At 40.2% G+C, this 10,375-nt stretch overlaps 5 protein-coding genes and 1 long non-coding RNA gene across 7 annotated transcripts in view; 3 read left to right on the top strand and 3 right to left on the bottom strand.

Moving 5' to 3' along the window:
* Positions 1 to 6: 6 nt before the first annotated feature.
* LOC105266215 (uncharacterized) lies at positions 7 to 507 on the top strand. The gene is made up of 2 exons (XR_892151.1): positions 7 to 118; positions 200 to 507. It is a non-coding gene; the product is annotated as an uncharacterized lncRNA (long non-coding RNA).
* Positions 504 to 3,044, bottom strand: deltaCOP (coatomer subunit delta). Its single transcript, XM_011304180.1, has 6 exons — positions 2,944 to 3,044; positions 2,718 to 2,757; positions 2,413 to 2,636; positions 1,449 to 2,322; positions 1,019 to 1,335; positions 504 to 923 (listed from the first exon to the last, which is right to left on the bottom strand). Exons 1-6 carry the CDS (start codon positions 2,944 to 2,946, stop codon positions 834 to 836), a joined length of 1,548 nt encoding a protein of 515 aa, XP_011302482.1. The 5' UTR covers positions 2,947 to 3,044; the 3' UTR covers positions 504 to 833.
* Positions 3,045 to 3,128: 84 nt separating this feature from the next.
* Positions 3,129 to 4,956, top strand: LOC105266217 (protein IMPACT-A-like). Its single transcript, XM_011304182.1, has 4 exons — positions 3,129 to 3,452; positions 3,561 to 3,793; positions 4,017 to 4,262; positions 4,353 to 4,956. The coding sequence occupies exons 1-4, from the start codon at positions 3,432 to 3,434 to the stop codon at positions 4,660 to 4,662; spliced, it is 810 nt and encodes a 269-aa protein (XP_011302484.1). The 5' UTR covers positions 3,129 to 3,431; the 3' UTR covers positions 4,663 to 4,956.
* On the bottom strand, positions 4,698 to 7,673 carry LOC105266218 (WD repeat-containing protein CG11141). Its single transcript, XM_011304183.1, has 2 exons — positions 5,264 to 7,673; positions 4,698 to 5,195 (listed from the first exon to the last, which is right to left on the bottom strand). The coding sequence occupies exons 1-2, from the start codon at positions 7,296 to 7,298 to the stop codon at positions 5,119 to 5,121; spliced, it is 2,112 nt and encodes a 703-aa protein (XP_011302485.1). The 5' UTR covers positions 7,299 to 7,673; the 3' UTR covers positions 4,698 to 5,118.
* Positions 7,674 to 8,060: 387 nt separating this feature from the next.
* Dlc90F (dynein light chain 90F) lies at positions 8,061 to 9,612 on the top strand. Of its 2 annotated transcripts, XM_011304179.1 has the most exons (4): positions 8,061 to 8,331; positions 8,396 to 8,558; positions 8,625 to 8,790; positions 8,987 to 9,612. In XM_011304179.1, the coding sequence occupies exons 2-4, from the start codon at positions 8,538 to 8,540 to the stop codon at positions 9,133 to 9,135; spliced, it is 336 nt and encodes a 111-aa protein (XP_011302481.1). In that variant the 5' UTR covers positions 8,061 to 8,331; positions 8,396 to 8,537; the 3' UTR covers positions 9,136 to 9,612. The 2 variants fall into 2 exon arrangements, with proteins under 2 accessions (XP_011302481.1, XP_011302480.1); XM_011304178.1 differs by having other exon boundaries at positions 8,061 to 8,558.
* A 484-nt stretch (positions 9,613 to 10,096) lies between these two features.
* LOC105266359 (inactive serine/threonine-protein kinase TEX14-like) overlaps positions 10,097 to 10,375 on the bottom strand; it is an 8,090-nt gene continuing 7,811 nt past the window's right edge. The window contains exon 6 of the mRNA XM_011304471.1: positions 10,097 to 10,274. Within this exon, the coding sequence (XP_011302773.1) occupies positions 10,097 to 10,274 (178 nt within the window). The remainder of the gene's footprint in view (positions 10,275 to 10,375) is intronic.

Raw genomic sequence — 10,375 nt, 5'->3', positions numbered from 1 at the left:
TATGGAGATCATCCTCATGTGTGCTATGAGCTCCTGACTAAGGGAGCTGATCTGACCCATCGAAATGCTCACAATGTCAGCGCTTATCATGCAGCTATTTTAAATAAATCTAGTACAGGTAATTATTTAGAATACTGAGAGTGCCTATTCAATTTTTGGCATATTTATATAATAATCCAATTATTAATTTTCATTCCAGCTAAAGCTGTTATCGAGAATTATTTGATACAGCACTGGATTCTGTAGATCTTCAGCGAGAGGATTTGTATATATTTTCCTGTAGGTGTAGTACAAGTAATAGTCCCACCACATTTATCTGAGTTACACTCCATAATAATTTTTGACCAGAGATGTGTAAATATTTTTTTCAATTTAATTCTGCTGTTAATAATTAAACGAACAAGTTTTATATCTACATATATTTTGTGTACATCCAAACAATACTAGATACTAAACATGTATGGACTTATAAAAAGAAGATAATGAATAAACGAAAGATTGGCTTAATACTATATTCGCAGGATGAATAACAGTCACGTATTTATTGAATCCCAAGATTCGTGGCCGCTGTAACATGGTTTATCATCATTTCATTTATATTCTTACATTCTAAATACCATTTAATTATTCACAATAGTTTTCAGGGATTTAGCCAGACAGCTTTACGCAACCGTACAAACTCCTAGACTATTGTATCCCGGATGGTTTTAGATTAAAACAATATACCGATTTTCTGATAAAGAAATATTTTTCCCGTACAATTCGTTACCTCATGCGCCTTATCGTCACCTATGCCAGCGTGACAAAGATTATTTCAATACAAAATAGAAAACTTATACCACTTCATAATTGTCAGTGAGGAAAATAGTGTCAACCGAGTGTTTGACGGGGCTCCCATCGTCTACCAGTTGCACATCGATTACCTGGTGATGAAGAAAATGAATTTTAAAAATTGATGAATTTTGTAACGAGAGGGTAACGCGGGAAAAATTAAAAATTAATTTCCAAAATGACTCACTTTGATTTTGGCGTACGAAGTTTTCGATGTGAATGAGACGTGGAGTGGGAAAAAGTCAGAGGGTGTTGAAGACGGCGCGGAGAACTCCATGGAGCCAGATTTGGAGGATGCATCGACGAGGGGCAGGGACCAAATGAGCTGGTTCCTCCTTGGCTCGTGGGAATATTCCCCATCGCATTCACTCACTATAGGAGTGCAGCCCATGGGCAGTGGAATGTTAATCTGTACATCATTCAATTCCAAATCTGGGTGATCTAGTTCGTATTCAATGTTCACGTCACATCCATTTTCACCGTTTTCTGAGGGCCAGCAGTTTACTGAAAAGAAGAAAAAACACGATTCGTGCAGGAAATTCAATATTTCGATCAAACAGCGGTTGATTTCACGAGAGACAAAAATAAATTGAATAGAAACAAATAAATCCACTCACTGGAGATGGGCAGTGCAGTTTCATCCTGGGACTGCAACCTCCACTTCAACACCCCAACATCAGTATTGAGAGGGAAAGGTTTGCTGGGCACTTTCAGTCCAATCTGTCCCTTCATCCTGAACAAATCCTTATCGACGTTGGGATGTGTCTGAAGCTGGACTCCCCTGCTGTCTTCGTTTTCCAGCTGTACGCGTATCCTCCCCCACTGTTCGTCAGATATATTGAGAGTGACAAGGCCATGTAATTCGAACTGCTGGACACCACCGTCCCTTCCCACTCGTACATTAAGCTTCTCCTCCTGTCTCAGGTGTACAGGTTCCGTGTGAATGATCTTTTGGGAGGTGGGTGCTGTCTTCGTATCCAGAGATTTGACGTTCGTCACGACATTCTCACCCTCCTCCTTCAGTTGGTCCACGAATGAGTCTATATCCCGAACTTTTCCACCCAATTTCATAGCACCTGGGCCAGCAACTGTCTGTTTAGCTGATGGAGTGTAACTCGGCTTCACTTGCTCAGGAACAAAGTTGGCTGAGTCACCGACTGTTGGACTCGAGTTGAAGCCTCCACTGTTGTTTCCATATCCTCCCGCAAACCCTGACGATTTCATCCCTCCCTTCTTGTTTGCCTCTAATTTCTGTCGCTGCAGCTCCTTCGCCTTCTCCCTCATCTTGTTCTTTGCCTCACGTTCCTGGGTGTAACGCACTGCGTTGAACACTCGCTCCTCGTGGGAATCCATTTCCACGAATGTCCGTATCTGTGCTAAATTCACGTTTTCCCGGTAGCCCAGGGCTACTATCTCATCGAATGAGAATATCAACTCGAAAGCGTGATCCGCTATCTCTAGCTCGTCTATGGATTTGCAGTACTCTGGAATCTACCACAGAATTTTTTAAATTTAGTTCAGAGTTTATTACTCATCGCCTGGTGATACGTAAGGCTTCAATTTTAATTTCAAGGCACTTACGACTCTGGCAAACAATCTGAGGGTCTCCAAGTCCTCCAGAATATTACTGGCCTTCGTCGTGATCAGCAACATATACAATTTCTCCATGGGCTGGTACACGTATCTAACAGACTCAGTTTCCACGAATGTGTGTTGTTTTCCAGTGCTCATGAGCTTTGGAAATGCCGCCAGGAGACCCTCTATCCTTGCTTTCGTCATCTCCACGAATTGGCGAGAGATGATTGCTGTAGGAGGACGTAAAATACAGAAATTAATCTCAATCTCTTTGGTTATGTCATCTCGACAATGCAAATGGTCCTACTTACTCTTTCCAGTTTTGGTGCATACTGCACTCGCAATAAGTACCTAGAAAAATAATAATTAATCCCTTTAAGTAGATTGAATCACTCATGACTTGAAAGTCTGGAAACTCGGGTGTCTGATGACATCCGCAGTTTCGGAGCATGGAATATCCCAGAAATTTTTGAAATCTTCACCACTCATTATCAATCTTTCAGAAACAGAGCACAACTAATATTCTTTAGTACTCACCATCTTGGTGGACCGATTGTTTCGGCAAATGGCTAATTATTAACCTAATAAACTGTTGATTTATGCCAGCGTATACTCGACATATCACACGGGAGAAAGAGTTTTACAGGGTGCAGAGGGCGTTGTTTGGATGACGTGTGCAAACGTGACGTCCGTGCAGTTTTCAAGAAGCTACCGGGATGATTTAATTATTGACAATTATTGCTATTCAACTTCATTAGTTTTTTCCATTCAAAAGTGTCCAGTGAGCTGCGGCTATTACGCCCTTGAATAATATTAAACGACTGTACTAAATCTTTTTAAATATCAATTCATTCATTTGCTCACTTCCTGTTCTGCACTTTGACTACTGTGGAATTATGAACACATCCGTTTTGCAGTCAAATCCACCGAGTGACAATTGTCAATGGGACTCGATACGTGATATTCACAGCTGATGCATCGAAGTATTTTCAATTGATTTAAATACCAAGGGATTTTTTGGGATTATGGATAATCTCGCTCAACAAGTGAGTGAGATGTCGAGATTAAATCGACATTTAAATGTTGAGAATTTTTGGTTTCAGTTGAATGAGCAGATGAAGTTTATTCATCTTTTTTTTCATTTTTTATTTTAGGTGGATGAAATAGAGGCACTTGTGGCTATTTATGGAGATGAACTCGTGGTGGAGGATGAAGAAAATCGGGCGTACAGCATCAACGTAGGGGATGGTGAATGGACTGTCAGATTTTATCTGAAATTACCTGGTGATTATCCATCAAATTCACCACCTGTTTATGAAATTTCTGCACCACATCTCAGACAGGAGCAGAAGATGAGAATCTGCCGGATTCTGGACGAGGTATACTTGTAGGTTTTAGCGGGTTTATTTGTTTCAACGAGTTATTTTTTATTTGACTTGTCAGTCCAGAAATTTATGTATTTATTTATAAATATTTTATTGTGGGCACTGCATTTTTCGAACTGCCGTCGATTAAAATATTTTATTTAAATTAAAATACACGATACTGAGGAGAAAGTATGGAACTGATTGACTCTGATATTTTTTACGATAAACTCATTTGGTTTTCAGGGATTACGTAGGTCAAAATGTTATCTACCAGTGGGTCGAGAGAATTCGCGAGGAATTGCAAAATTTTAAACTACAAAAAGAAGAGTCTCATGAAAATGATGCAGAGGAAAATGACCTGGAGATAGAGCTGGTGTCGGCTCCCGTAGAAGAGGAGTGTCCAGAAATTTATCATGGAGAAGTTGTTGTGGACAGGAAGAGCTCGTTTCAGGGTCATACAGCAAAAGTAACATCCATTGCTCAAGTAAAGTGAGTTTAAAAGGCCCAAAATTAAAATTAAATTGAAATTCCGTGGCGATGCCTTTCAATGCTCAACATATTTTCAATCATTGTTAACAGATTGGTTCTCAGAACTCTGATGGAGAATCGTAAGATAGATCAGGCGACCCACAACATGTACGCCTACAGAATCCATCAAGAAAGGACCAACAATTACCTCCAGGACTGTGAGGACGACGGGGAGAATCAGGCTGGGGGAAGATTGCTTCACCTCCTTCAAATTCTAGACACTAAAAATATTCTAGTCGTCGTGTCTCGATGGTACGGTGGAATCCACCTCGGGCCTGATCGCTTCAGGCACATAAACAACGCAGCACGCCTCGTCCTGGAATCGGCTGGCTTCATCAGTCGACATAAGGATAAAAAATGATTGTGCAGATGAATCGTGTAAATAGAGAGTACATATTTGTAACAACGTTTGCAGTATACTTTATTAGATTTTCATATCACCTTCAAATCGGTGGCTCCTGTTATGTGCCATAAAGTAACTCTCGGTTATGACTAGCATGAGAAATCGATATTGTACTCATCCCGAACAAATATTTGAAGCAGATAAACAATGATTATGCCATTACCACAAGAATAAATGAAATGAATTGACATGTGGCACTCTAAGTGTCAATAAATCGTTGAATTGTTAATGAAATGAAATAAAATTGATTTTGAGTTATGGATATCAAAGAGTTCTTTCCCATTTCGCCGATAAAATAATCAAATTAAATATTCCCATATCTTGAATAACACATAATTAATTAAATAACATAAATTCATAATTCACTGGAGTATTAACCGTAGAGATATTTATTGTGTGGCTTTGGTGACAATTTTAATCCAGCGATGACACGACGACCCAATCATCCGCTTCATCACATATCGCTGAAGATACAAATTCTTTCGAAAGAACTGAAACAGACAGAACATCAAAGGCATTATTGAAACTGATTAATTATTAATTACCCCGGCATAATCACCATTGAATCGAATCTCCAACTCCGTTGAGTCATCCTTTCCATTAATCTCCCCAATCTTCACCGAGTTCTCTTTGCTCATCTGCATCAGCTGTTTGCTGCACTCGCCCAGTTCCTCCAGTTTCTTCAATTCAGTCCTGTAGCTTTCATCATCCCCCGAGTCATCAATGTCTGGATCTGGCTCTCCATCCTCAATACACAGAACCGCAGAATCAGCTGTTGACTCCGTGCAATTGACATAAGTTATCGTATCCAAACCATTTCCATTCGAATGGCTGTCACTCTCGTAATTCTGACTACTCGTCATGTACTCGGATAAATCAAAATTGAGAACATCAGCTAGTAGCTTCTCCTTGTTCTCAACATCTTTCTGAATGCTCTCCAGATTTCTCTCTCCCCTCAGCACACAATCATCATCAATACTCAGCGTTAATAAAGATGAATGAGTCTCTTGAACATCTCTGCAGTACTTTAAAAAACTGTCCTCCCCATTGATCCCATTGACCCTATTGACTCTACCCGTTCTTTTCTGCTTTCTCTCAGGGGTGAAAACGACTTCCTCGAACTCCTGCTCTCCGATCTTCTGAAAGATCTCTCTCCTATCGATCTTTCCCTCCTCCCTCTCCAAATGCTCGACTTCAATATCAATATCAGTTACCAGAGGTGTATCAATGCTAAGAGGAACGATGGGTGGCATCTCCGTGGCCTCAACCCCATTAACCACAGGATTGGGATCGACTCCACCCCTGGGCGGCAGAGCACTCATCGCCTGAATGATATTACCAGGACTGATTTTGTAAAAGGGAATGCTCGGAACAATGGAATTCTCCTTGATCTTTGTTTTGAGCCCGAGGATGCCTGCAGCAACAGGTTTGCTGATCTCAGCAAATGTGAGGGAGTCCCTGGTCTCTTCAGGGCTTTCAACGCTGCTTATCTCAGGGTGATAGGAGATTCTCAAGATATTTCTCTCGCCTTCAAGTACAAATACCTCGTCCTTGGTGCAGGAGACATCGGTGACTCTCCTCAGGTCACTCACCACTGAAGTAATGGCAATGGTCACGGGATTGACGACGTAAACGACGTCCTCGCTGAAGGTGACGAAGAGATCGTCGCAAAAGGGAAGGATTACACCAAAGGTCGGCTCTCCACGTTTTTTCTTGACCATTTCAGGTGCAGGATTGAGTAGAGCGACGTCGGTGTTAGTAGTGTGGAGGACCTCCTTGAAAATAAGAGTCTTGATGACAGTTCCTGCTTTGTCAGCCTGCCATAGCCTCAGGCCAGGTCGGCTGGCGTAGATGATGGGCTCTTGAATGTGCGCCTGACGAGTAGCAAAAACAGCCCCCAGCCTCCCAAGGTTTTTTCTCTCCTTCTGTCCCACTTGCGAGACCTTCCTCTCCCGACTGCTGCCTCCTGACTGCACCAGAATCGTCCTGAAGAGGGTCGACACCAGCAGAAGGCCCTGCTGATAGCTCAGCTGCACCACTGCGTACTTCTCGTTGAGCAACTCCGAAGACTTGGAGAGGTGCATATAAAAATCAATCTCCGTGAGCACAACTAGACCATCCTGATCACCACTGAATAACTTCATTCCATTCTTCGACCACTCGACAGAATTCACTGGGCTCTTGTGAATTCCCCCGATGTTGTATCTCTCTACCTGTTTCTTCTGTTTCGGTCGGAGACTTTCAGGTAACGACTCGGGCAAATTCTTGGGAATTTGAAACACCGTTACAACACCCTGGGCATTTCCTGCGGCCACCATGTAGTCCACTGTAGAAATCACCCGGAGGCACGTGATACCCGAATACGCATTCTCGCAGCGCAATCTCTGGAGATCACCTGTCTCTCTGTTGTACCAGTAAACGAGGCCACAGTTTGTGCCAATTGCCAGGAACTCCGGGAGAGCTGAGATGCATGTGAAATTAATATCGTGTGTGAATAATCCACTTTGGAGCTTCACGGGGATCTGTTGGAGAAGAGTTGTCAGTGGTGCCCACTCTCTCAGGGGACCACCGTCTTCACTCATCGGAGTCATCATCGCAGCCTCCGACTTTGCGGGACTACATCAGCTGTTTTTTTATGAAGTGATATCAACAAGGGGCTGTCAACCCCCGGCTTCGATTATTCAGTCCTTCAAGTTATTTAACCCTCGCACTGACTGTTTCCATCACTTTTCACATCATATGGCAATAAAATTCCAGAACGCACCGCCGGCTCGGTCAGTCCAGTTATTTCACAAGAAACTCTAGGATCGAATGTTTATCCGCAATATCGACGCGTTACGTGTCATTGTCTGACAACAGTTTTGACAGCTTCGGTCCGCACTTGTCAGCACATTATTATTTCGGAATCTCTTGTATACATTAAGGGGTGTACGCAAATGGCTAAAAATACATCGACTTGTGGGGTAACTGGAAAATGGCAGCAATGGAGAACTCTGGAGAATTCCAGTGTTCCCTGCGTTCAAGTCTGCGCGCCAATTAAAATTCCCAATTTATCGCAGCAATTACTCAAATTATTCATTTTAATTCTCTCAAAATCGTACGGGAATCCTCTAAATTTATAAGTTCATTCATTTAAAAAACTTTTTTTTGACGACTAATAGATTTTTCAATTAGAATCGACAATTTAGAAACGAATTTCAAGTACTGAAAAAATTTTCAAATTTCCCGCATCAAAGGACGTCAGTTCATTCCAAAGGACTTGATGCTACGGACGCCAAGTTGTAGTTGTACGAAGTGGCGAATATGCGAACTGAAATTCCCTGTATGCTTCATACAGAGTATATGTATGTAATTCGGAGGAACGAACCAGATGCCAAAACCAGATGATTCTGATTCAGAAGGGCGATTTTCCAGTTTCTACACTGTTTTGTTTGACATGACATTTATTATTTTACTTCAGTCATTAACTAATTTTGAAGTTTGGTAAATGACTTATTAAGAGTCCATCCTTAAAGTTATTTAAAAGAATTATATACGTATTTGTGCATAAATTGGAATTGGAATTGTAAGACACTGGTGATTGAAGGAGGTTAATTGACTGAAAGACTCGGGGCGTTTTCGCACTTTGTACGTGTCAAACTTCTTTTTTTTTGCCGCTCTGAACATGGAATAAAAGGGTTTGTGTTATCAGAGGTATATCTGGTGACGTTTCGACGAACGGCTGAAGGACAATTAAAGATTTCTCCCTGAAAGTGAAGGAATTAAAGAAATTGAGTTGACGACGGGGAATAACCAATAAGACCTGAAATTGAGGAAGCAATCAAGATTTGAGTATGGAAGATACACAAGAAGAAGTAAGGGGATTTAATAAATCTTAAATAATTATGTTTCGTATTTGACCCTTTTTTTGTATTGTACAGACACAATTTGTGGTCGATGATGTGAGCAAAATCATCAAGGAGGCAATTGAAGTATCAATTGGCGGAGATGCATATGCACACAACAAAGTTAGTCAGTGGACGACAAATGTGGTTGACGGATGCTTAGTGAGCCTCGCAAAATTATCGAAACCTTATAAATACATCGGTAAGGGATTTTACTTTTTTTCCATTTTTTTAAATAAATGAAGATAGAGCAGAAAGAAAAATAGGCAAATGAAATAATGTTCTAATATTTTCAAATGAGTCCTGATCGAGTTATTCTTTTCGCCCCCATCTTTCCTTTTCTCTTTCCCTGGCGTGGAATAATTTTGAGCTCTTAATTAAATTTCGTATTATTGCAGTCACATGTACAATTATGCAAAAGAATGGAGCAGGTCTGCACACCGCGAGCTCCTGCTTCTGGGACAACGCAACGGATGGCAGTTGCACAGTCCGCTGGGAAAATAAAACAATGTACTGCATCGTTTCGGTTTTCGGATTGGCTATTTAAATGCTTCTAGTCAGCTTCCAATGAAGCCAAATGATACTTTTTGGGATTTTAAGGATGAATGCTCGCGGAAAGAGAAGAAAAAGGGGATTCATTTGGCTTTGAAGGCTACTCCATGTAGATATTCCTCACACTTTTGTTTACAAACTAACATATTAGATCTTTACTTCGCTCGTAATCAAATTGTTCGTAATGCTCTCATTTGAAATGCATAGTTTGGATCTAATCGATATTTACTGCGCATTTTGTACTGTTCAATATCTTCGTTTGTGAGAAATAAAGGATATATTTGATTTAATTTATTTTATACTTCATTAGGGTAGGAAAATTTAATTTTGAAAAATGATAACGATGGGACAAAAGCCCTGTAGAAATGTGCTTCTCTCATTATTGAAATCGAAACACTATTCTTGTACGGATCAATTAAATATCTGTCTTATTCTTCTTTTTGTATCACAAATATAAGCATAATGATCTTACTGTTCTGTATTTTTTAATAAATCATTAATACTGTTTCTGGAAAATTACATGAAAAAATAAAACGATTAGACTTTAGGATGTCACGAAATACAAAATAATAATCTCAGATTTTTGGAAGGCAGAGCTTAGTCGAATAATAATCCTAAAAATTGAGAAACAGTTTAGTACGGTATGTATACACAGAAATAGAAAAAAAAAACAACACATTGAACTTTCGAGTCTCACATATTAAAAATAATTCTTCTCAAATACAAGATAGAAACTTTTTAAAAAATGTCATCCCATTGACTTTGAATTTGCAAAGAAAAAGAAAGAACATTGTTGAAGATATCATGACAGTCTTTAAATATTCATTTTTAATCTAGCTTCCAAAGGAATTGGAAATCAGTGAACTTATGAGTTGATTTATGAATGATTAACTATAAAGATATTAATTAATGACAATTTGGTGAATTATGCTTTGGAGGGGAAGGCATAGATGAGTTTATAAGTATTCAGTGCACTCATGAGACCTATCGGAGAGTTCGAGAAGGTCCGGAAGAAAGTCTTCGTCGTCGGCTGGGTCATCCTCATTTAGAAGTACCATATTGACAGCTAAATTATCCCCAAACTCATCGTCAATGTAGATATCCTCGACCGTGTTATCTGGAAGTTCAATTCTTCTGATGGGTATTTTGCCCAGTGGAGTATTACTCAAACTTCTCAACTGTCCCAGATGAGCAGGTAGCGATCGTCTCCTAGCCAAATTACCTTTAGCGCAGGA

This window comes from Fopius arisanus, unplaced genomic scaffold (genome assembly GCF_000806365.1).
Source record: "Fopius arisanus strain USDA-PBARC FA_bdor unplaced genomic scaffold, ASM80636v1 scaffold00037, whole genome shotgun sequence".
NCBI classification, from domain to species: domain Eukaryota; kingdom Metazoa; phylum Arthropoda; class Insecta; order Hymenoptera; family Braconidae; genus Fopius; species Fopius arisanus.
The sequence above is the reverse complement of the archived record's forward strand: the minus strand, read 5'-3'. Positions and strand labels throughout refer to the sequence as shown.

Bases quoted from the DNA above. Each gene is read 5' to 3' on its own strand.
- LOC105266218 (XM_011304183.1), bottom strand. From the start codon at position 7,298: ATGATGACTCCGATGAGTGAAGACGGTGGTCCCCTGAGAGAGTGGGCA. The intron at 5,196-5,263 runs GTGATTATGCCG...TGTCTGTTTCAG, and splicing joins GTTGGAGATTCGATTCAATG to TTCTTTCGAAAGAATTTGTA.
- LOC105266217 (XM_011304182.1), top strand. From the start codon at position 3,432: ATGGATAATCTCGCTCAACAA. The intron at 3,453-3,560 runs GTGAGTGAGATG...TTTTTATTTTAG, and splicing joins TGGATAATCTCGCTCAACAA to GTGGATGAAATAGAGGCACT. The intron at 4,263-4,352 runs GTGAGTTTAAAA...CATTGTTAACAG, and splicing joins ACATCCATTGCTCAAGTAAA to ATTGGTTCTCAGAACTCTGA.
- Dlc90F (XM_011304179.1), top strand. From the start codon at position 8,538: ATGGAAGATACACAAGAAGAA. The intron at 8,559-8,624 runs GTAAGGGGATTT...TGTATTGTACAG, and splicing joins TGGAAGATACACAAGAAGAA to ACACAATTTGTGGTCGATGA. The intron at 8,791-8,986 runs GTAAGGGATTTT...GTATTATTGCAG, and splicing joins GAAACCTTATAAATACATCG to TCACATGTACAATTATGCAA.
- deltaCOP (XM_011304180.1), bottom strand. The intron at 2,637-2,717 runs GTAAGTAGGACC...GTCCTCCTACAG, and splicing joins ATGCACCAAAACTGGAAAGA to CAATCATCTCTCGCCAATTC. The intron at 1,336-1,448 runs GTGAGTGGATTT...TCTTCTTTTCAG, and splicing joins AACTGCACTGCCCATCTCCA to TAAACTGCTGGCCCTCAGAA.